The sequence below is a fragment of the Choloepus didactylus genome, chromosome 5 (assembly GCF_015220235.1).
Source record: "Choloepus didactylus isolate mChoDid1 chromosome 5, mChoDid1.pri, whole genome shotgun sequence".
NCBI classification, from domain to species: Eukaryota; Metazoa; Chordata; class Mammalia; order Pilosa; family Megalonychidae; genus Choloepus; species Choloepus didactylus.
Genome location: NC_051311.1, coordinates 14,088,327 through 14,111,246, shown reverse-complemented (window position 1 = coordinate 14,111,246; position 22,920 = coordinate 14,088,327). Strand labels below are relative to the sequence as shown.

The window sequence follows — 22,920 nt, the reverse complement described above, 5'->3', positions numbered from 1 at the left end:
CTCCCAACTTTTTCAGGAATTCTCTGAGTTCTTCCAAAAAATTACAGTTTAGCTAGCTGGATTACAAAAAAAAAGAGCCAGGTCATGATGCCCACAACACTCTAGGATACTGACTCCATAGTGTTCTCTGGAGGGACTAAATGGGACATAATTGCTCTTGATATTTTAGGGAAATATTTGATATTTTAAAATCCAGTTTTACATTTAAAGTAAAAATTTGGAAAATTCAGAAAAAATTTAGAAAGCCTAAAACAAAACAAAACAAAACAAAATCAACCATGCTCTTACCAGCTAAATGCAACTGTGAAAATAATTTGCCAAGCTATCTCAAAGTAGGAAAAAGTATTAAGCACATATTTTTGTGGTCTATTTATCTCTATCAAGGTATGAATCAGGCAGACTTTTATTTTTTTCACCCTTCTTCTTTGCCACATGGTATTTCCTATTTGTAGCCAATTCCTTATGCAACAGAACCTCACCAATGTTATAGTCTATCGATTCAACCACAGAAATTTCTATGATATTATTTGTTAGAGCCTGACATTTTGTTTGGTTTGTTCAGTTTGCAGAAAAAAAGATCATGAATATTTTCATGCCATGTTGTCTTTTAAATCTCATTGATGGTGGATGACAAACACCTAAACTGCCAAATGTGATATGGAGATTTGAGGCTTAACAGTCCTGGATTCACATTTCAGTTTCTCACTTTTACCAGCTGTGTGATCTGGGGCATATTTTACGATCTTTATGCTCCGAGTCCCCATTTGCACAAATGAAATGAGGATATTGCCTTGATGGTCAATGTCAAGTTTAAGCCATTATGCTGAGCAATCCATTGTATGTGGAACCTCTAATATCCATGTATCACCCCCAGTAAGTAGGCAGTCAACTGTAGCCAGTATTAAATATAAAAGGAGGATGACAGCCAATCAATCCCATGGTTTCCCTCCTCTTACCTGCTGCCTTCAATCTGAGGTTCTTAATTTCTTTTTTTGTTTGCTTTTTTGTCAAGCACCCCTTTGAGACCAAAGAGAGATATGGATCCTCTCTCCAGAAAACTAAACATCGGCAGTCTGGATTTTTGTATAAATTTTCATGGGATTCCCAGATATCTTAAGTCATTCCATGGACTTCAAATTAAGTACTCCTGTTTTAAGTCATGTAGCTTCTTTTAAAAGTCTCCTGAGGAAGAGACAGTGTCCATTTACAAATGCCTGTGTATCTCCCTGTTGTAGGGATGGGCCCATAGAAATGGTTCTGGCCAGCAGACTGCTAAAGGGAAAGACACGTGGCATTTTTGGTCTAAGACCATAAAGGGCAGGTGTGAGTTCTCCATGTTTTCTCTTTCCCATTTGTGGGACTGGAAACAAAGAATTTTAAGATGGCAGAGCTGCAAAACAGAAACATCCCAAATCTCAGAATCACCACTGGAGAAGAGGCACCAGGAGATCTACCTGACTCACTTTGGATTATGAGATGGGGGAATAAACCTTTGTTGGGTTCATTCACTGAGGAGTCAGGTTTGTCTGTTAAGGCATTAGCATTGATTAACCTAATGGATACATCCCTTCTAGTGGCATATAACCTCGTATAACTTGAATTAATCTGTACCGTGTCTTATCTGGATTTAAGAAAATCTGCATATTGATAATAAAATGTTTAGGAAGTACTTGTTTAAAGCTCTTTCACATATACTATCTCTCTATATTTTTACAACTTTGTGAGATAGGAGGGCAGAGATTCTTATGTCTCTTTTATAGGTAGAAAGAACTAAAACTCGGAAAAAAAAAAAAAAAAGCCTTGTCCAAGCACACTAGCAGAACCAGAGTTGCTTTTACTACGCTATATTTCTTATGGAAAGAAGTTTTGGAAACTTACAGCTTTTTAATCTGGATCTAGCCAGCTATCTACTCAAACTTTGTGGTAGAGAAGATAAGAGGTAGCTATATTTCAACCAGATCCTACATATTAAAGAATTTAGCTACAGTAGATGCTTTATGTAGAAAGCCTGATGATTTTATGGAATTATCCTTGGTTAGGGTTACTGTATGGTTTCAACCAAAATACCAACTGTATGTGATAAAAATGTGTTAACCAAAATAATACACTTTTGATTGGGATGTATACTGACAATAATATAAATTTCATATTCTATATTTTTTTGTAAAAAACAAAATATTCACTTTAAAACAAGTGAAAGGTGAATTTTAAAAAGAAGCCAAAAAATTCACTTCTTCAATCCTTTATTATTGTGAACTACATACAATACAGAAAAGTGCGTAACATATGTACAGTTTACTGGAAGATTATAAAGCAAACATGCAGTACCATGCAGGTCAAGATTGTAAAACATTACCAGCACTCCAGAGGCAATCCCCTCCAATGCAAAATTCACTTATTATTCATTGAACATTTGATCATTAGAACTCATCAAAACACAAATTATCCATGGCACCGATTTTTTCCACAGTTGCATTAGACACAAGAATTGAAAACGAAAACTGAATTTGTTTTTAACAAATCTGAAGCAAGTTGTTTGCTTTAGATAACCTATTTCCACTTGTCAAGACATGCTATTCCTTCAGAGGAAATCAACATCATGTTGAATGTATTGACTTCTTCAGAAAGAAAAACTGGACTCTATTATTATTATTTACTATGACATCATCTAGATTTGAATTACTTAATTCAAAGATGCTACAATTAGCCAAACCTAAAGAACTTAGAGCACAATAGGGTGTATTTTCAAAAGGAGATAATTTTTCTCCACATTTGAGGGTTTATCAGTTTTAATTAGTTTTAGCTACAAGTAACAGAAAATCCAAAAGTACACTGCCTTAAGAAAAGAACAGATTGTCTCTCAGATAAAAAAAACAAAAAACAAAAACTAGAGCTAGCATCTCTGGTGCTGATATGCCATCTACACTGTAGGTAGAAGGAGGGAGAGAAATAGAAGATGCCCTTTCCCTTTTAAGTCCACTTCCTGGAAGTTGCCAGTACTACTTCTGCTTATATCCTCTTGGCCAGAATGTGGTCACAAGGCCATCTCAAGCTAGCAAGAAGGTTGGGAACTACAATCTTCTGGGTGGGAGAAGTGCTCTACTAAAGTTGAAGGATTCTACTAAGAAAGAAAAGAACAGATATTGGGATAAAGCCTCTTTTGTCACACAGGACTTTCCTGTTTGTGGTGTTCCAAAGGCAAAGTTTTTCACTGTATGAACAGGTCAATATTCCTTCATCATGAAGGAACTTTCACATAGAAAAATAACAAAATTTTTGGAATTTTGCAACTCATTTTTTTAAACATTGTTTTAAGATGGCCTGTCTCTTCTGACATAGCTGATGAATATTCCTTTTTAGAACTGTACTTTGTGATGCAAGAAAGAATGAAAGCCAAATGGAGAACATTTTAAAGGGGAAGAATTCAGGATTATGCACAGTTGCACACCACCTGGCAAGGAGACAACACTGATATGAATTTGGATCCATGCCGATGGAGTCATATGTCCGTGCCGGGCTGGGCTGCAAGGACATGTGCTGACATTGCTGCTTGCTGCAGTGCGCTTAATGCAGGGCGTTCAAAGCACGTAATTCAGGCGAGGATGAGCTTGCAAGATCCCTACAGAAGTCACAGCATCGCAAAATGATGAAACTTGGTTAAGCAGGAAATATGGGACATTTAAATGAGCGTACTTATTGTAATACTCCCTCAAACACTGCATGAAAAACTGGGTACCTCATAATCCTACTTTTGGTTGGATTAAACGATAGCCCTCATGACTCCCTTGATCTATCTCCCAGGAACTCAAACTATGAGCAAAACACCTGGACATGCATGCTTGGAAGGTTTTGTAAAAGTGTATCATATGACATTCTGATGGAGCACTGAAGTCTGTAAGGCGAGAGTTCTGACAGGAGGACTGACTGCTGATTGAAGGATCCAGAGAAACTTCTCTTTTAGCGAGAGAAATGCAGAAAGGTTTCTACACCACACTATTTTAAATCAAATGTTGCTTTAGCCAAAACCTGTAAACTTGTGTAATCTAAAATTTAGGAGAATAAAAGGGCCCCAAAAAAACACCACTTACAGGCTTTCCTTCTGGTTTGATTCAAAGACAGATAAAAGCTGAAAGGTAATTCAGAAGCCTTTAAGGCAATGAGAAGCGATAGGAAGCCAAAAAGCTGCTTGTAGCCTGCTGAGTGATACCACTACTGGTCAAAATGAGGGCAAGTAGAAGAAACTGAAATCGAAGGTTTTGATACTCACTCGTTCATTTGTGCACACCCTCCCATGCATCTTCCTGCTACTATATTGGGGCTGGGGAAGCTGCATGCTATGGCCCAAGGGCTTGGTCAAGAACAAAGGCTTCCTCAATCCATGTGGCATTTAGGACAGAATGATGGCATGAGACAGCAGTGAGTAAGGAGTAAGAGATATCACACTCAGGAAGAAAGATTAAAGAGCTGGTTCCATTCCTACACTTTTTTTGGAGAAACATGCTAGCTGATATAGTTTCTAACACTATAAAAAATAAAACCCTGCATTCACAAAAGTCATTTTAGTATGTTGGTAAAAGCTAGACAAAATTATGAAAACTCTTCAAAAACATTAGAAAAGTTGCTTACCACTGTGTCTTAAGATTCTGCACAGCACATGTAGTGTTTGGCAAGAAGGTTGCAGAGGGAAGTTGCATTGCAAAATGCTCTGTATAAACCAGGGATCTGGAGGCGGGGCCTGGGCAACTATTAATGAACTGTGTAGCACTACAATTCCCTGCCAAGTGGAGCTGCCTCATTCCTTAGAGAACTGGTGCTTCTGTTTGGGGTAACTTCCTGGGAAACCAGAGCCCTAGTTTTTTGGCTCCAGCTTGCTCTGTTGTAATTTTACCAGGTGCTTTTAGTTGAATTGTGTCCCCCAAAAAGCCATGTTCAAGTCCTATGCTGGTTTGAATCTATGATGTACCCCAGGAAAGCCATGTTCTTTTTAATCCAAGTTTGTGGGAGCAGACCTATTGTGGGTGGGACCTTTTAATTAGGTTGTTTCCATGGAGATGTGACCCTGCCCCTTCAAGGTGGGTCTTGAATTAGTTTACTGGCATCTTCTATGGGAGGGTAAAAGGCAGAGACATTTTGAAGAGAGCTCAGAGATGCTTAGAGAAAACACCCAGAGACATTTTGGAGATAGCCATTGAAACCAGAACCAGGAGAGAAGCTAAGAGAGGAAACCCAGAGTTTGCCTGGGAGAAGCTAAGAGAGGACCCCCAGATGCTTAGAGAGAAATGCCTTGGGAGAAACAAGAAAGGACACACAGGAGCTGAAAGAAGCTAGGATAGAAGCCCAGAGACATTTTGGAGAAAGCCATGGAAACCAGAAGCTAACCCTGGGAGAGGCCCAGCAGACTCTGGCCATGTGCCTTCCCATGTGACAGAGGAACTCTAGATGCCATCGGCCTTTCTTCAGAGAAGGTAGCACCCTCTTGATGCCTTAACTGGGACATTTTCATGGCTTCAGAACTGTCAATTTATGAAGTTAATAAATCCCCATTGTAGAAGCCAATCCATTTCTGGTATTTTGCATTCTGGCACCTTTAGCAAACCGGCACAAGTCCTAACTCCCGGTCCTGTGAATGTGGACTTATTTATGAATGGGGTCTTTGAAGATGTGATTAGTTAAGACGAGGCCTAACTGGTTCAGGAAGGGCCCAATCTAGTATGAATGGTGTCCTCATAAGGAGAGGGAATTTAGACCCAGGCCAAAAGAGAGGGAGAGGCAGCCACATGACAGAGACAGAAAGTGAGTTATGCACTGTCGGCAAGCCAACATCAGAACCCTGCAGACTTGAGAGAGAGCCCAGACCTGACAACATTTCAGACCTCTGGCCTCCAGAACTGTGAGACGATAGATTCCTGTTGTTTAAGCCAACTGCTCTGTGGTAATTTGTTACAGCAGCCCTGGCAAAGACGACACCAGGGTTGCAAAAGACTAAAACAGACAACTGTGGCATGCAAAGTACACTGAATATGGTGCTTACATGAGGAGGGATTGCTTAGTACCTTGGGGTCATCTGTGTTTTATGCCTGGTTGTTATCCATTTCACATGAAGAGTATCATGACTCAGATTATATTTTAAAATATTGTATTTTAATGCCTCACATTGTATATTAAGGGGGAACAAACTCAGCAATGCTAACTGAGCAGCCTTTTACTCCTGAGAATTGACATAAGCGTTGTGTAGGTGAACGAAACCTACTGATAAACAGGTTTCATTGGGGAAGGAAGAAGTAGAGATCCTTCCACAAACGCCAAAGGGGTTTGGCCTTTCATGCTTAGACAGAGTTGCCCTGCCCCTTCTCCATTCATTCCCCTTTAATTTTTGTAGTTACCTCAAGCTCTGTTCTACCTTTCTCAGGCCCCAGCAACTACATCAAAGACCTTACCCCAGAGCGATGAATGATGTGCTTGAGAGCCAAGTTTCTCAAACTTTCCTCTCAACAATTTTTGCCGTATTCACATAATATCTCACATTTTTCTTCAAATCAACTCAATTTTTAAAATCAAATTTATTTTAAATGGTCTTCCATACCTCACTTTTGGAAACACTGCTACAGTCTAGAGAACAGTTCTGAAAGATTTTATTTCAGAGGCAAAGCCACATTCCCACAGGTGAAGCTCGGTATCTCTGAGGGTAAAGGAAAGGGGGATAGAGGCCCAAATGACCTAGCTGTCTGTTTACGTCTAAAGCTAATTCTTTAATTTAGCAGTTTTCAAACTTTGTGGTCTCAGGACCCCTTATATTCTTAAAAAAAATCTGGAGGACTCCAAAGAGTTTTTGTTTACGTGGGTTTTACCTATTGACATTTAACATACTGGATATTAAAACTGAGCAAAACATCAACTATTTAATTCATTTAAAAATAGCAATGAACTAATTAGATGTTACCTATTTTATAAAAATAACTTTTCAAAACTTCTCATTCTTAATGAGAAGAATGGCTTTGTTTACATTTTTTCCAAATCTCTTTTTAATATCTGGCTTAATGGATCTCAGCTGGATTCTCCTATCTGCTTTCTGCATTCAGTCTTTTGCAGTATCAACCATCATGAAAGAAAATAAGAAAGGTAAACAGTGTTTTAGTATTATGATCAGTTTTGACTTACTGGATCTTCTGAAAGGGTTTAACCACCCCCGAATCACACCTGAAGACTGCTTTGATTCATTTAGAGACAACAGTGTGTGGTAGTTCAGAGGGTAGATTCTAGAGCCAAACCTCCTGAGTTCATATTCTAGCTCTGCCACTTCTATTATCTGTATGACTTTGGCCAAATAATTTAAATATTTTGTGCCTTGCTTTTCATCTGTAAAATGAAGAAAATGATGAGGTGATACACATAAGGGAATATAACTATCTAATTGAAAAATAAAATGGGACCTTGAAGGGGGACAGATGAAGGTGCTCAGGCTAACCTTGAACTGGAAGTTTTCATATATAAATTATATTTATTTGCATTTTAATTTTGTGTGTAAGGTTGAACATTTTTTCTATGTTTACTGACCTGTGTATTTCTTCTTGTTTCACCTATTAAAGTATTTTATCCACTTTTCTGTTGAGTTGTTGGTATTTTTCTTACCAATTTTAGGGGCTTTTTATAGAGTATACATCTTCACATCTTATCTCTTTTAAGTGTTGCAATTACTTTCTCCAAATCCATCTTTTCAGTTTATTTGTGGTGTATTTCCACCATAAGACTTCCTATCCTTTCTCCACCGCTTCTGGGTTTCATATCCCCTACAACTAGATCCTACATTTTGTTTAGTACTTTTATATTCTAGTACTATTTAGATATTTAATACACTAAGATTTCATTTTGGGGCACGATGTGAAGATCTCATTTTCATTTCTATAAATGTCTGGGCATAACCTACTGAGTTACGCCCATTTATATGTTGAAAGTTTTGCTTATGTAACAAAAACAAAAACGAAAGTGTCAAAAAAAAAAAAAAAAAAAAAGTAGGCAATAAGCTCCCTGCTTATCTAATGTAATGATTCTCTTAAAACTTTAGCATGCAACAGAACCACCTGGAGGGTGAAATTTGAGCAAGGATTTGAAGGTGAGAGAGTTAACCAAGTGGATAAACAGAAGAATGCAGAAGAGCCAGCTTGTGCAAAAACTCTATAGTATTATGCCAAGAGAATGTGAAGCACAAAGAGGTCGCTGGAGCAAGCAAGAGGGAGAAGTGGACACGAGGACAGAGAAATACAGGGTGCTAATTCGTGTACGGCTCCGTAGGCCACTGTAATGACTTCAGGGTTCATTCTAACTAACATGGAGAGCCAATGAAGAATTGAGATGAGTGACATAATCTAATTTACATTTTAAAAGCATCACTCTGGCTGCTATGTTGAGTATGGATTATAGGGGGCAAGGACAGGAGCAGCGTGCTCAAGTAGCACGCAAGTAAGCAGAATCCAGGTGAGAAGTTGACAATAGCTTGAATCAAGGTGGTGGAAGAAGAAAAACCGAGAAGTGATCAGATTCTGGATCTAATTCAAAAGTAGAGCCAACAGGATTTATTGACAGAATGGATACGTACTGTGAAAGAGAGAAATCAAGGATGACTTCAAAGTTTTAGCCTCACTATCAGGAATGGTATCATCTGCATCAATGAAATGAGGGTGACTGAATACGCTGGGGGTTGAAAATCAAGAGCTCCAGTTTTGGACATGTTAAGTTCGAGATGTCTATTTGACATCCATATGTAGAGGATGTGTAGAAAGTTGGATATAGGAATCTGGTTTTCAGGAGAGAAGTCAAGGATAAATAAAAATTTAGATGATGTCAGCAAATAGATGGTTTACAAAGCCATGAAACTAGATATATTTACCAAGATGTACAGGTGGAGAAAAGGACAAGAGCTGAGTCCTGGGGCAGTCCAACATGAAGGTTATCAGGGAGAAGAGTCAGAACCAGTAGATATCATGAAGGGAGAAAAATGATGTGGTGTCCTGCAAGTTAAGTGAATAAAGTGTATCAAGGAGGAATTTATCAGTGTCATATGTTGCTGACAGGTCAAATATTTGGGATTGATGATTGACCACTGGAATTAACAATATGGAAGTCATCAGTGAGACTTCCTTGACAGGAGCAGTTTTGGTGACAGGGACTCTCACTCACTGTTAACGTAAGTTCAAATGAGAATGAAAAGGGAGGAATTTGAGGCAAGATGTATAGACTATTATTTCAAGGAGTTGTGTTGCAGAGGGAAGAAATGGAGTTAGCGATCGGCAGGAAAATTGAGGCTAAGAGTTATTTGGTGTTCCGTTATTTTGACAATGGGAGGTAAAATAGCATGCTTGTCTGTTGGGAGTCATAATCTAGTATGGAGGCAAAAAACTGTTAATATAGAATGGAGAACTGCTGGATAAATATCCCTGAGTAGGTGAGGGGATGTGATCTAGCACAGGAGTTGGCAAACTTTTTCTCTAAAGGGCCACACAGTGAATATTTTAAACTCTGTGGACCACAGATGGTCTCCATTGCATATTCTTTGTTTTCGCAACCACTGAAAAATGTAAAATCCACCTGTGGCTCACAAGCCATATAAAAACAGGTAATGGGCAGGCTTTGGCTGGTAGCCCAGTTTGCCAACCTGTGCTCTAGAATGCAAGCAGAGATGATTCTAGACAAGCACATGGAAAGCAGGAATAGTTGTTGTACAGTAATAAGCTGAAAAGCAAAGTACTTGAGTTCTGATGTGAACAGCTGGATAGATGCAGTGGCAGGTACTTGCCTCTGATTGGTTCATTTTCCTCCAGAAGGAGGAAAAAAGTTACCACTGAGGATAAAATTGGGGGTAGAAGGTGCTGGTTACTAGAAGAGAGAAAAGGTAAAAAGGTGGATAATGGTCTAGCACAGTATTTCAGAACAGGAACTTAAAAAGTCAAGATGGCTTGGTTCAAAGCTAACAAGGTGCATGGTATCAGTAAGTTATTTTACCTGTCAATTTTCTCGCTGTAAAAAGCAAACATTAATAAATGAGGTTCTTGTGATAATTAAATAAGTTAACAGATGCAAAACACTTATTGCTTTTCTTGGTACACAATTACCTCAGTAAGTGTGAACTATTTTTATTCTTCACTGAGAGAGAACATTCACAGATGACCAAGTTTGAAAGGGAAGGTAACAGAATGGGCTCAGTTTCTTGTTTCAGAGTTGCATTTGAAGCATACCGGTGGATGTGTTAGAAAAGTATGCAGTTGGATATTCAGCCCTGAAAATCAGAAGATTAGGGCTGGAGATAAAAATTAGTGAGTATATGGGTGGGATGATACACAGAAACCTTGGGAGTGGATAACAGTGCTTGGAAATAAAAATGAGAATAATTTCTTTTCATTTAGGTAAAATTCACCATTTTAACTATTTTAAAGTGTGTAATTCAGTGACTTCCAGCATCTTCTCAATGTTGTACAACCATCACTATCTAATTACAGAACACTTTCATAACCCCCAAAAGCAACCCTTTACCCATCAAACAGTCACGCCCCATTACCCCTTTCCCCAGCCCGACAGCTACTAATCTGCTTTAAGTGATATGGATTTGCCTATTCTGGACAGATCACATAAACGGAATCCTACAATGTGTGGACTTCTGTAGCTAGTTTCTTCCACATAACATGATGTTTCCAAGATACCAAGTAGCAGCATGCATTAGTAAATCACTCCTATTTATGGCAGAATAATATCCCTTTGTAAGGACATGCCATATCTTGTTTATTCATTCATTAGATAATGGACATCCTGGTTGTTTGTACTTTCTGGCTACTGTGATAACTGCTTTATGAATATTTATGCACAACTTTGTTTTCAATTCTCCTGGGCATATATTTCAGATTGGACTGACTTACTCATGGTGTATAATAATCCTTTACTATGCTGGTGGATTGCATTTCCTGGCATTTTGTTAAGGACTTTTGAATGTATGCTTATTAGGTACACTGGTCTGTATTGTCCTTTTTGGTGCTGTTGTTGGTATTAGGGTAACATGGGCCTTACAGAACAAGTTAGGAAGCACACCCTTTAGTTTTTAGCAGTTTGAGGAAGACTGATTTTTTTTAATGATAGATTCACCAGCAAAGCTGTCTGGTTCTGCATATTTTTGTTGTTGGAAGATTTGATTATCTGTTATAGACCTATTCAAATTTTCTAATTCTTCTTGAGTCAGTGTTAGCACTTCATTTCCAGAATTTTATCCATTACATCTAGGTTATCTAATGTGATAGCATACAATTGTTCACAGTATTTTCTTGTATCTCTTTTTTTCCTGTCAATGTCAATAGTAACATTCCTACTTTATTGCTGATTTTAGAAATTTGGGTGTTTTTTTGTTCTTGGTTGGTCTAGCTAAAAGTCTGACAATTTTGTTATCTTTTCAAAGAACCATTTTTGGTTTCACTGATTCTGCTTTTCATATTTCACTTATCTCCACTCTAAACTTTATTTCCTTCCTTCTGCTGGCTTTGGGTTTGCTCTTTTTCCAGTTCATCAAAGTGGAAAGTCAGGTTATTCATTTGAGATCGTTCTTTAACGCAGGCATAGCTACAAACCCTGATCATAATGGCCTGTCCTTTATTCATTCCATTAGTTGTGGTATGTTTTGCTTTCATTTCCATTAATCTGCAAGCATTTACTAACTTCTTTGATGCACTGCTTAAGAGCACATTTTTTTAAACTTCCACATATTTGTCAATTTTCCTTCTATTAATTTCTAATTTCATTTCATTGTGGTCATAGACAATACTTTGTACGATTTCAATCTTTTAAAACTTATTGACACATTTTGTGGCTTAACATGGTCTAAATAGAATGTCCCATGTGCACTTGAGAAGAATGTGTATTCTGCTGTGGCTGGATGAGTGTTCTGTTAGATCTAGCTGCTTTATATGTTATTCAAATCTTCTACTTCTTGGTTTATCTTTCGTCCAGTTCTATCCAACAGAAACTTGGGGAGCTGAAGTCTCCAAATACAGCTGTTATTTTCCCCTTCACCTATCATTTTTGCTTCATATATATTGCAGTCTGCTGATAGGTATGTTTATAACTGTTGTATCTTCTTGACTGACCCTTTATCAATACACAATGTCCTTCTTTATCTCTAAGAGCTATTTTTGTCTTAAGGTCTACCATGTGTGATATTAGTATAGCCACTCCAGTTCTCTTTCAGTGAGTGTTTGTACGGAATATCTTTTTTCATTCTTTCACTTTCATCACATTTGTGTCTTTGGTTCTAAAGTGAGTCTCGTACACAGCAATAGTTGACTCATGGTTTCCTTACTCTGTTCTGCCAATCTCAGCCTTTTAATTGATTTATATCTGATGTAATTACTGAAAAGGAAGGAGTTAGGATGCCATTTGCTGTTTTCTAGGTCATAATTTTGTTGCTCAATTCCTCCACTGCTGTCTTTACAGCTTATAAAAAAACTGCTCCTATATGGATCCATTCCCTACCCCGTTACTGTTACAAATTACATCTTTATATGTTGTATGTCTGCTGCCACTGATTTATTATTTTATGTAGCTATCATTTAAATAATACAGGAAAAAATACTGGCCAGAAATATACTTTTATATTTACATATGTAGCTAACTTTACCATGTATTTTATTTCTTAGGACTCAAGTTACTCTCTAGTGTCCTTTCACTTCAGGCTGAAGGACCCCCTTTAGCATTTTTTTGAGGGCAGGTTTACCAGCAACAAAGTCTCTCAATGTTTGTTGATCTGGGAATATGTTAAATTCTCCTTCATTTTTGAACGACAGTCTTGCTGGATATAGTATCCTCGGCTGACAATTGTTTTCTTTCAAAATTTTGAATATGCCACCCCACTGCCTTCTGGCCTTCATAGTTTCTGGTGAGAAATCAGAGGTTAATCTTATCGAGTATCCCTTGTACATAACAAGATGTTTCTCTCTTGCTGCTTTCAGAATTCTCTCTTTATCTTCAACTTTTGACAGTGTGATTATAATATGCCTCGGAGTGGATCTCTTTGAGTTTATCCTATTTGGGGTTCTATGAGCTTCTTGGATGTGTAGATTCATGTCTTTCATCAAATTTGGGAAATTTCCAACCACTATTTCTTCAAATATTCTTTCAGGCCTGCTCCCCCTCTCTTCTCCTTCTGGGACTCCTATTATACGTATGTTTGTACGCTTGATGGTATCCCACAAGTTTCTTAAGCTCTGTTCATTTTTCTGCAATCTTTTTTCATTTTCAGATTGGGTATTCTCACTGGATCTAAATTTGGGTTTGTTCACTTGTTTTTTTGTTGGTTCAAGGTTGGTTCTCTCCTTTGGTGAATTAATGATTTCTGATAGTTTTTTGTTTATGTTCACCAGTTCTACTGTTTGTGACTTCAACTCTTTGGAGCACTCTCTTAGCATTTCTCTGATTTCCTCCATCTCATTTTTAAATGTTTCCTGTAGCTCTTTGAACGTATTTACAACAATAAGTAATTCACTAATAAGGAAACCATGGTCTAATGCCTGGGGCTTTGCAGGGAGAATTTCCATTTTCTCTTTTTCCAGTGTATAGCCCATACTTGACTGTCTGCCTGCCTTGTATAATTCTTCGTTGAAAATTGGACCTTCTGAATATTACAAATATATAAACTCTGGAATCAGAGTCTTCCCACTCTTCAGTTTGGTGTTGCTGCCTATTGTGATGGCTACTGTTTGTTTAGTGACTTTTCTGGACGAATACCGTGAAGTCTGTCGTCTTTGTTTTGTGTGGCCACTAAAGTCTCTGTTTGGTTAGCTTAAAGGTCAGCTAGTGATTTGACAATTTCCTTATAACACCTGGAACTAAAAAACAGCAACACACAACAATAAAAACCTCCCAGTCTTTGCCAGTGGGCTCTGTGTGTGTTTGGGCACTCCTTCAATACTTAGCTGGGCAGTTCACAATCCTGCCTTAGCCTTCACTTGCTGCTTGTGCAGAGCTGAAGGTGAGTTAAGGGTGAGGACTTAGGGCCTTCTCAGGTCTTTTCTAAGCATGTGCTCCACTCTGGGCATGCATACAGCCTTTTAGATTCACAGCAGTTAAGTGGGAAGCTTTTAAAAGCCCTTATTCGTCAAAGCTTTTAAGTCCCTAACCTTTCTTCCCAGACTTTTTGGTATCTACTGTTTGCCTCAACAGTTATTCCTTGCCCAGGTGGCAGTGGCTAACACATCTGCTTTTAAATATTTTTGAAAAATGCCTCTCAGGCAGTCACCTCTTTGTGGGAGAGTTCCAGTCAGATGAAATAAAGGCAACCTCTTTGCACGCCTCCTTCAAAGTGCTACAATGCAGGTCAAAACAACCAACCACAGTTCTTTGACAAGTCTGTTCTGCTCCGTCTGGCACCAGGAATCCACACTGGGAACGTGGGTGCTGTCTTCAAGACTGCTGCCAAGCTGGAGAGGGAGAATGGGGCTAGAGTAAGTTGCCTTTTTCTTTTGATAAAGTGTTCACCTAGTTGCTATAAACCTCTGGCTAGTTTTCAAAGGGTGGTAACTCATACAGAGTTGATGTCCACAGTTTTTGCCAATTTATTCACCGTTTCTGTGAAGGTACAAACCCTAAGAGATCCCTATTTGTCCTTTTCTTTGACATTACCTCCAAGGGGCCAATTCTTGAAGGACATGAGTATGTTACAGCGGAGTAGAAGATGTTAACTCTGGAAAATGAATGAGATGAGCCATCACAGAGGCAGGAAGAAAATAAGGAATGTGTTATATTACAGAATCTAAGGAAGAAGGATAACGTAAAGAGAGTACTAACTATTCTGAGATCAAGGAGGAAAAGAAATGGACCCAGGGATACAGGAGTCACTGGTGACCTTAGGACTGTTTCTCAATGGGGTGAGTTTGGTATTTTGAGAAAGATAATCCTTCAATGTGAAGGACCATCCTACATACTGTGGTATGTTTAGAATCCTTGACCTCTAACAAATGAACACCAGTAGTGCCCCAACACCCAAAGTCACAACTGAAATTTAACAATAACCAAATACTGCCAACACATTTCCAAATACCTCCTGGACAATCGGCACTGCCTCTTGAAGAATCACTGCTTTAGGAAGATCTATTGTGGCGATGCTATGTTAGACCACAGTGAGCTAAAATATGAATGAGGATAAGTAGTGAAACCAGTAAGGTGCCACAAACAAGAAGTTTGGCTGAGGTGAGGAATGAAATAGAGCAGTAAACTGGAGGAGCATATAGGGGCAATGGAGGGATTTTTAAAGATAGGACAGTGAAGCAGCATCCTAACTCGTCTCTCTGCTCCCCATCTTGCCCTATATACTATTCTCAACCCGGCAGGCAGTGTTATTTCCCTGCTTATAACTCTCCAAGGGCTTCATTCTCACTCAAGAATAAAAGGCAACGTTCTTATAATAGCCTACAAAATTCCTTGTGATCTGCTCCTGCTCTAACCTACCCGGCCTCATTTCCTAATATTTTTCCCCCTCACTCACCACCCTTTAATCACATTGCTTTCTCTACTGTTCTTAAACACAACTCTCTTGGTACCCACAGCCTGTTCCCTCATCTCTTTCAAGTCTGTGCAAATGTTCCCTGCTCAATGACCACTCTATTTAAAGTATTTCTCCTCAATCCAAAACTTCCTATCACTTTCTGCTGTTCTTCACAGCACTGACTACTTTCTAACCATATTGGTACCTCATCAGTTATTTCATTGCTTCTCTTTTCCCACTATAATGTAAGCTCCAGGAGGGAAAGAATTATCTTCTGTAGTAATTGCTTATTTACTCTTATAGCTAGACAATCCCTAAAGCACACAGCAGGTGCTTAATAAATGTCTGTAGTGTTAATAGAAGGATAAGACGATGGTAGTCAGGGCTGCATATTTGGAAGCAGGAAATTTCCATTTGATGGGTTTAGACTAGGAGTAAGGATGTGAGAGTATCTTCTGAGTCACAGAAAGGTAGTGTGGTGAGGAGATAGGTTTTAAGAGAAAATTTGAAAAACTTTTTGGAGTGGATAAGAATTGGGTAAGAAACGTACGACTGTGTCTCTTCTGAGGGTCCATATGTTTTTGACTATCATGCGTTTTTACTGGAATCAATCTATTCTATTAATAGTCTTCAGAAGTGTGTAAATGCTCAGAGGCACAAAGAGAGTGAATGCAGGCTTAAAGGTCACCAGACAGAGGCAAAAGTTTTAGTGTGTGGTTTCCAATCCTGGCTGTGCCTTAATACCCATTACCTGAGGGGACTTTAAAAAAAATGGACAATTTGGGAGATCCAGATTTTCTCTCTACCGCCAATTCATGAATCAATAAATGATGCCTACAAGATCTGTTTACTACATTATTTACCCTATTATCCCTGCTTAGAGGGATATAGCTTATATTCTAGACATGTGATCAAGATATGGTGATATCCTGGAGGTTCCCCTGCTCTTTTCTAAATAGTAATTTTTGTTGCAGATGCCCTATTTCTCCTTCTTCACTGAATGAACCCTACCATAAATCCAAGAACAAAGGCTCTCCTTTTAGTTATGTATTACAGTTAAAAACATAAATTCTACAAGAGCAGGGACCAAACTGATTTTGCTTATCACTCTGTTCTTAAGACCTGATACAAAGAGGCTCAATAATGCTTTTTTAAAAAATGAATGATAAACATCATCAGTGGAACACGTTGTGTGCCAAGTGCCACTAAATTATTTACATTTCAAATAACCCTATATCCTATTGTTTCAATTTAAGAGATGAGGAAGTATAAGCTCTGAGTCTTTAGTAATTTGCCCAAGATCATACTGCTAGTCAGTGTCTGTATTTAGAGTTTTATATTGTGTTGTTCTAATTCCAAAAACCCATGTTTTTAATCTCACCATACTATGCTGTTTGAGAGGAACACAAAGTTATGTTACAACACAATATCTTGTATATATAAAGAATATTCTAGCTCCCCCCCCCAACTTATTTGTGACAGCAGGACTGCATTTATAACTCGTGTTCTTACAGAAAGCAAAAAGAAATAGGATCATATGCCTTTTCCTCTTGATATTTCCAACATTTTGCAATTTACTTGTATATGCTTCTATGGGCAAAATCCTACCATTCAACCAACATTTACCTATTATCTCATATGAAGCTTTCATTCTAGTGGAAGAAAACCAATAAACAAAACATATAACATATTAGACAGTAAATGCTACAAGAAAAAGACAGCGGAGTTAGGGAGGTGGTGATGGGATGCCATTTACATAGAGTTCTCAGGAAAAATCTGATAAAGTGAGATTAGAACAGAGAGCCAAAGAAGTGATAGTGTGAGCCAAGCAAGTACAAAGGGGAAGAGTATTCCAGGCAGAGTGGCAGCGGTGCAAAGGTCCTGAGACAGAAGCATGCTTGGTTTGGAGAAACAAGGTGAGTGACAGGAACAGAATAAGCAACTAAAAGTCACTGGAGGTAAAGTCAGAGGCAATGTTAGGGGAAGCAGTTTACACAGGGCCTTGTAGACCTTGGTAAAAACGCTAGTCTTTATTCTGAGTGAGATGGAAAACCCTTGGTGGGTTTTAAGACAGAGATGACACTATGTGACTTTTAAAGGGACCACTTTGCCCTGTGAGAAAACAGACCATATGGAAGCAAGGGTGAAAGTGGGAGATCATTTAGGAGGCCATGCTATGGGTCCAGGTATAAGATGATGAGGGCTTCGAATACTGATTATGATGGAGGTGGTAAAGAGAGACCAGATTTTGGATATATTTTGAAGGTAATGCTGTCAGGATTTGCTAATGGAATCTATGTGAGGTATGAATGAATCAGGACAATCAAGGATTGTAGAGTAGGCAGGTTAAGTATTTAGGGGAAAGATCTGGGCTGGGGACTCAAATGTGGGTACCATCCAGCTACAGATGATGAGAATGCCTCAGGAGAGAATTCAGAGAAGAGAAACAGACCATAATGTGAAAATTTAACCTTGGGAGGAGAGGAGGAACCAGCAAGAAGACTAAGGGCCATTTAGAAAGGAAAAGAAATTAGAGAGAAGACTAGTATCCTGGCAGGTAAGATAAGGAGTTTCAGAAGGAGGGAATTAATCCATCAGCTGTCAAACGCTGCTGACAAGTCAAGTGAGATGAAGACTGAAAAATGAAAACTGGATTTGAGAACATGGAGGATACTGCTGATCTTGAATAGTTATGTGGGATATAGGAATGAAGTCTGATTGGCGTGGATCTAGGAGAATGTAGTATAAGAAGTGGAAATGAAGTTTTTCTGTAAAGAACAGAGCAGAGCAATGGGAGCAGTATCTGGAATGAGACACTGGTCAAGAGTTTTTGCCTGAAGATGGTAGCTATGAGAGCTTGTTTATTAGTTGATGGACATGGTCCATTTGAGAAAAAAAGATTGATAAGAGCAAAATGTAAGTCAATACAAAGTGGTAAGTTTCGTTTTCGAAACAAACTTTAAAGACAGTTTATCCATAGTTTTTGAGAGAGACAGTGCAGTACTATTTACAGATTTGGATGTAGGAAGGTTGGTAGATGTGATGGCTGGAGCAGGTAGGAGTTGTCATTGCTTTCTGATTCCTTCTGCTCTTAGAGAAATAAATGATCACCTACCAGTGAGGCAGGATGACACTGACAGTCTTAGGTGTGAAACAGTTGTTTAAAAGAGGGGCAAAGTGAACGGATTAAACAAATATAGACTGAAGGGTGAGAAGTAGGAATTGCCCACTGCAGAGTCAGTTTGGCTGTGTGTTTCTGTCAAGTTTAACTGTTCTCCTTGACATGTAGTGAAGACCTGTAATTAACCAAAACTGTGGTACATGCACGTAAGATGGAGGAAGAAGAGTGAAAGGAGTGAAGAATACTTGCAAGTAAGGATTTATTAAGGACAGATAATGGAATTTAATCTGAGCAATGAGATGAGCTTTAAAAAAAACGGGCAAAACACTGAGAAACATCTAAGCATCTTCCTCAGGGACCAGCCCAGTGTTCTTGTTCATATAGTGTATTTCAATATCAGCAAAGACATCTATCAAAAAAGAAATTACTGTTTTGTATTCTTTTAATCTGGTTCCCCCGTCCTCAAGGTATCTTGTTACAAAAGTGTTAGAAATTGCACAGAAGACTCTACTATCGAACAGTTTTTGTGTGTATGTGTGTGTAGTGTTTTTTTTTTTTTAATGGGGGCAGGGGGAGGTAGTCATTTCAGTCACCAGCAGCTTTTTTCTCAGTTACTGACAGCTTATGTGGACATTAAGTAGGTTTTCACCAGCTCTCAAACGGTAACAACCTTAACATTTGGTAGGTGGATGTAACGAATAAAATTATATAATTATTTCTTCCAATCAGTTGTGATTTCAGAGCCATTTTCCCTATCATCCATCTCATCAGACCCAAATGATGTTAAATTTTGGCTGTCAATTTAGTTAGTTTTTGATATAGTTTTTGGGAAGGGTCTAGTATCATCTTCGTTTCCCAGTTTGCCTTTCTTGCTGTGTAATGTAAGTAAACGGTTGTATTTTTGTAAAAATAACTTTGTTTATTACAATCCTCTATGTTAAATTAATGCTGCATGATCACCTAATACGGTGTTCAGAACAGGAAAAAAAAAATCACCCGAATGCCACCACCTTTACGTAAATTCTAACTTTTTTGGCATATTTGATTGACAACCCCCTCACTTGCCAATATTGATTGCTATTGGGCCCGTAGCAACACACAAAAATCCACTACAATTTTATTTAATACAGAATCTGCAAATGCATTCATTTTAATTCCTCAAAGGACTTAACGAAGAAGAGGAAAGAGAGAAATGGGGGGGGGGGAGTGGGGGAGGGCATAGCCAATTCCCCAGGCCAGAGATGGAAAATATTTACAAAGAATGAAGTGACTCAACGCTTTTTCCAAATAGCCCATCCCCCGAATCTAATCCGATTTCTCAATTCACTGTGCCTAGTCGCTCTCCCTCCTCGATCCAGGAATCCCCACCGTACAACCGCTCAAACACACAGCCTTCTCTCAATCTTTCAACACCCATAAACTCTTTCATTTTCGCCAGTTCTCACTAGAAAGCTTTTTCTCCTTTACGCTTCTGCGAGTGTGACTTACTTCTCAAATGCCGACGAACGTGCTCGTGAAAGCCGCGGCCTGCGGCCGGGTCGTGCGCTCTGCGTCCGGCGTGGGGCAGCGCCTCGCTTCCCCGAGGGCGGCTTCCTAGAACTACAAACAAAGAAAGCTGTCGGTAACCGCCCTCCGTTCGCCTCTCCGAGGGGTCTCCGACTGCCCCGCGCCCCGAACCCGGAGAGGAGGCTGGCGGCCCGAGGGCTCGCCCAAGGTCATCCCCCAACCCCCACCGCCGCCTCGGGGCGCACGCGCGTCTCAGCTGCCTCTCTCATTTTAGTCCACGAAGCTTCCCTCGCGCCGCGCCGTCCTCCTCTCCAAGGCCGCTCGCTGCCTGCGTACCTTGGAGCTCCTACGACTGGCCTCCAGCAGGCCCCTCAGCAAGACCAGCCTCAAACACCAACCCTAGCGCCCGACCTGCGGGCAAGGGAAAGGAGCCGCAACAAGAAGGAGGGAACGAGTCCGGCAGGAAAAAGAAGACGCCGAAGCGAGCCGAGGTGTGCCGAAGGCGGTGTTCGGAGCCTCGAGGGGCGGGGCGGAAGGAGAGGGCGGGAGAGGAGGGGCGCGGCGGAAACTGCCGATGTTTTCCGAAGGCGACCTCGTCCGAGTTGCCCGGATGTAGTTGGTGGAGCGGCAGCGGCGGCACCAGCGGCGGCGGCGGGAGGAGGAGGAGGAGGAAGAGGAGGAGGCGGCGCAGGAGAGGGACCAGGCAGCGGCGGCGGCGGCGGGGGGAGGAGGAGAGGAGGCGGCGGAACAGGAGGAGGGGAAGGCGGAGCAGGCAGTCGCTCTCCGCGGGGCTGAGCCGGACGCGTCTGGGTGCCCCCCCCTCCCCCCGGTTCGCCGCTGCCGCTGTGTAGTTGGCGCCGCCGGCCGGGCCGAGAGTGAGCGTGGTGTCGGCGGAGGGAGATGGCCCGGGAGCGCCGGCGCCAGTAACGGGGAGGTGCTGAGACTCGCCGAGGGCGCGCCGGGCCCTGGTGCCGGCGCCCCGCCGCCTGCCCGCCTCTCGCGGCCGCTCTCCCCCCTCCCCGCCACACACTCACAGGCCGGGCATTGATGGTAATGTATGCGAGGAAACAGCAGAGACTCAGTGATGGGTAAATTGTCTTTTCGTTTCGGGCCGGGCGGCGGGGGGCGGCGGCGGCGCGGGGGGGGGCTGTTCCTCCTTATCGGGAGCTGGCCGAGCCGCCATTTTTGTTGTTAACCCTGATCCCCGGCTCGGGCTGCAGGAGGCGCGGCGGTGGGAGCGGGGAGTCGGGCTCGCGTGCTGGAGCGGCCCGGAGCGCCGCGGCCGGCTCTTGTCGCCTCCTCGGGGCCGGGCGGGAGCGTGGGAGTGTGCGGGGCCGCCCGCCGGGGCCCGCTTGGTGGGTCGCCCGCGGGGAGGGGCGGCCGGGGCGCGCGTTTTCCCGTTCTCCCCCACCGCCCCGCGATGTCTCATGTCGCCGCCTCTCTTCCTGTTTTTCAGCTGTCACGACCGGAGGGGGGACTCGCAGCCTTACCAGGTACCAGCCGAGGCCGGGGTGGAGGGGTTGGAGGGGGGCCGGAGGGGGAGGGGAGGGACTGCTACTCGAGCGCAGGCTTCAGAAGTCGCTACAGGCCGTGCGGTGCTGCAGATCCGAAACTAGCACCGCGGACCCCCCGAAAATGTTGTGTTTGGTGCTGGGAGCGCTCTCCAGCGAGGCCTAGTGACTTATTTTGACGGGTGATGGAGGAAGTTCACTTTTGTTAGAAAACAATAGCGTCCAGGAAGACCCGACTCGATGATTTGGGTGTGAAGGGATCGATGCGGTGAGGTGATGGGTGACTTCCGAGGCATATTCATTTGTTGGATTGGGGAACTAGAAGTTAACGCGAGGGTATTAGAATTCGATCAAGGGCCTGGGAAAAGAGAGTCAATTTATTTTCAACTCTAAAGTCTGTTGTAAACTATCCATCCCCATTTGAGTTGTTTTGGGCACAAATAATTGTGTTACATGTGAAAGGTACAGTTTTTGTTACTGTAAAAGTTAAGGTCTTTGGATGAATGGATGATGTACGCCAATGTACGTGGTTCATGATATGTAAGTTCTTTTTTCTTATTGCAGTTTTTACGGGTAGAGCTTTTAAAATTTGTTATGAGTGCCCTGAGGTTTCTGGGGGGAAATCTGGTAAATGGTTGACAACTATCAGATGACACTAGAAGTTGTGTAAGTACTTTCTAAGTCTAATCTCTTAAAGGAGTAGTTTTGTTACTGGATTGCAAGAGTTGTTAAAAGTTCAAGTTAAAAACGCTAGGGCCCCGAATATGTAAAACACATTGTCTATTACATTCAGGTATGTCCGAGGTTAAACTTTATTGAATCTGTCCTCCTAAAGCATAGTTACACTGGTAAATAACTGTCTTAAAATATATGGTGGAAAACTTAAACCATTATTGTGAAGGAATTTCATTATGCTTTTTTAGAACTACTGCTCATGGATCAGTTTATTTTGACCAATATTTTATATCTCTTAAAATTGTGTTCTACATCTGCAAGAGTAGGTGTGTTAAGTCTAAAGCCTATGCATGTCAGTTTAGAGCAGAATTTGATTACAGTGATACTGAGTGTCTAGTTTTCTTTGGGTTAAGCTTTCAAAAAAGGATTTCAAATATTAATTCCCAGAAAAATTTATTAAGGAATTAATGTGCCAAGGTTTTTGATTTTTTGTATTTACAAGATATTAATGGAGTGTTTTTTTTATTATATTTGGTATTATGGTTTATATCAGGATCTTATAACAACTTGTCAGCATTTGGGCAGAATTAAGAATG

The 22,920-nt window shown here is 40.8% G+C and overlaps 1 protein-coding gene across 7 annotated transcripts in view; it reads left to right on the top strand.

Annotated features, from left to right (window-relative positions):
• The first annotated feature begins 20,610 nt into the window (after positions 1-20,610).
• Positions 20,611-22,920, top strand: part of WAC (WW domain containing adaptor with coiled-coil) — a 77,501-nt gene continuing 75,191 nt past the window's right edge. For 3 of the 7 annotated variants that reach the window (XM_037837971.1, XM_037837974.1, XM_037837969.1), the window contains exons 1-2: positions 20,843-21,226; positions 21,595-21,631. In XM_037837971.1, the coding sequence (XP_037693899.1) occupies positions 21,186-21,226; positions 21,595-21,631 (78 nt within the window). In that variant the 5' untranslated portion in view covers positions 20,843-21,185. Of the gene's footprint in view, positions 20,630-20,841; positions 21,227-21,594; positions 21,632-22,920 lie in introns of those variants that run through there. The other 4 variants (XM_037837975.1, XM_037837970.1, XM_037837973.1 and 1 more) reach the window with 3 other exon arrangements.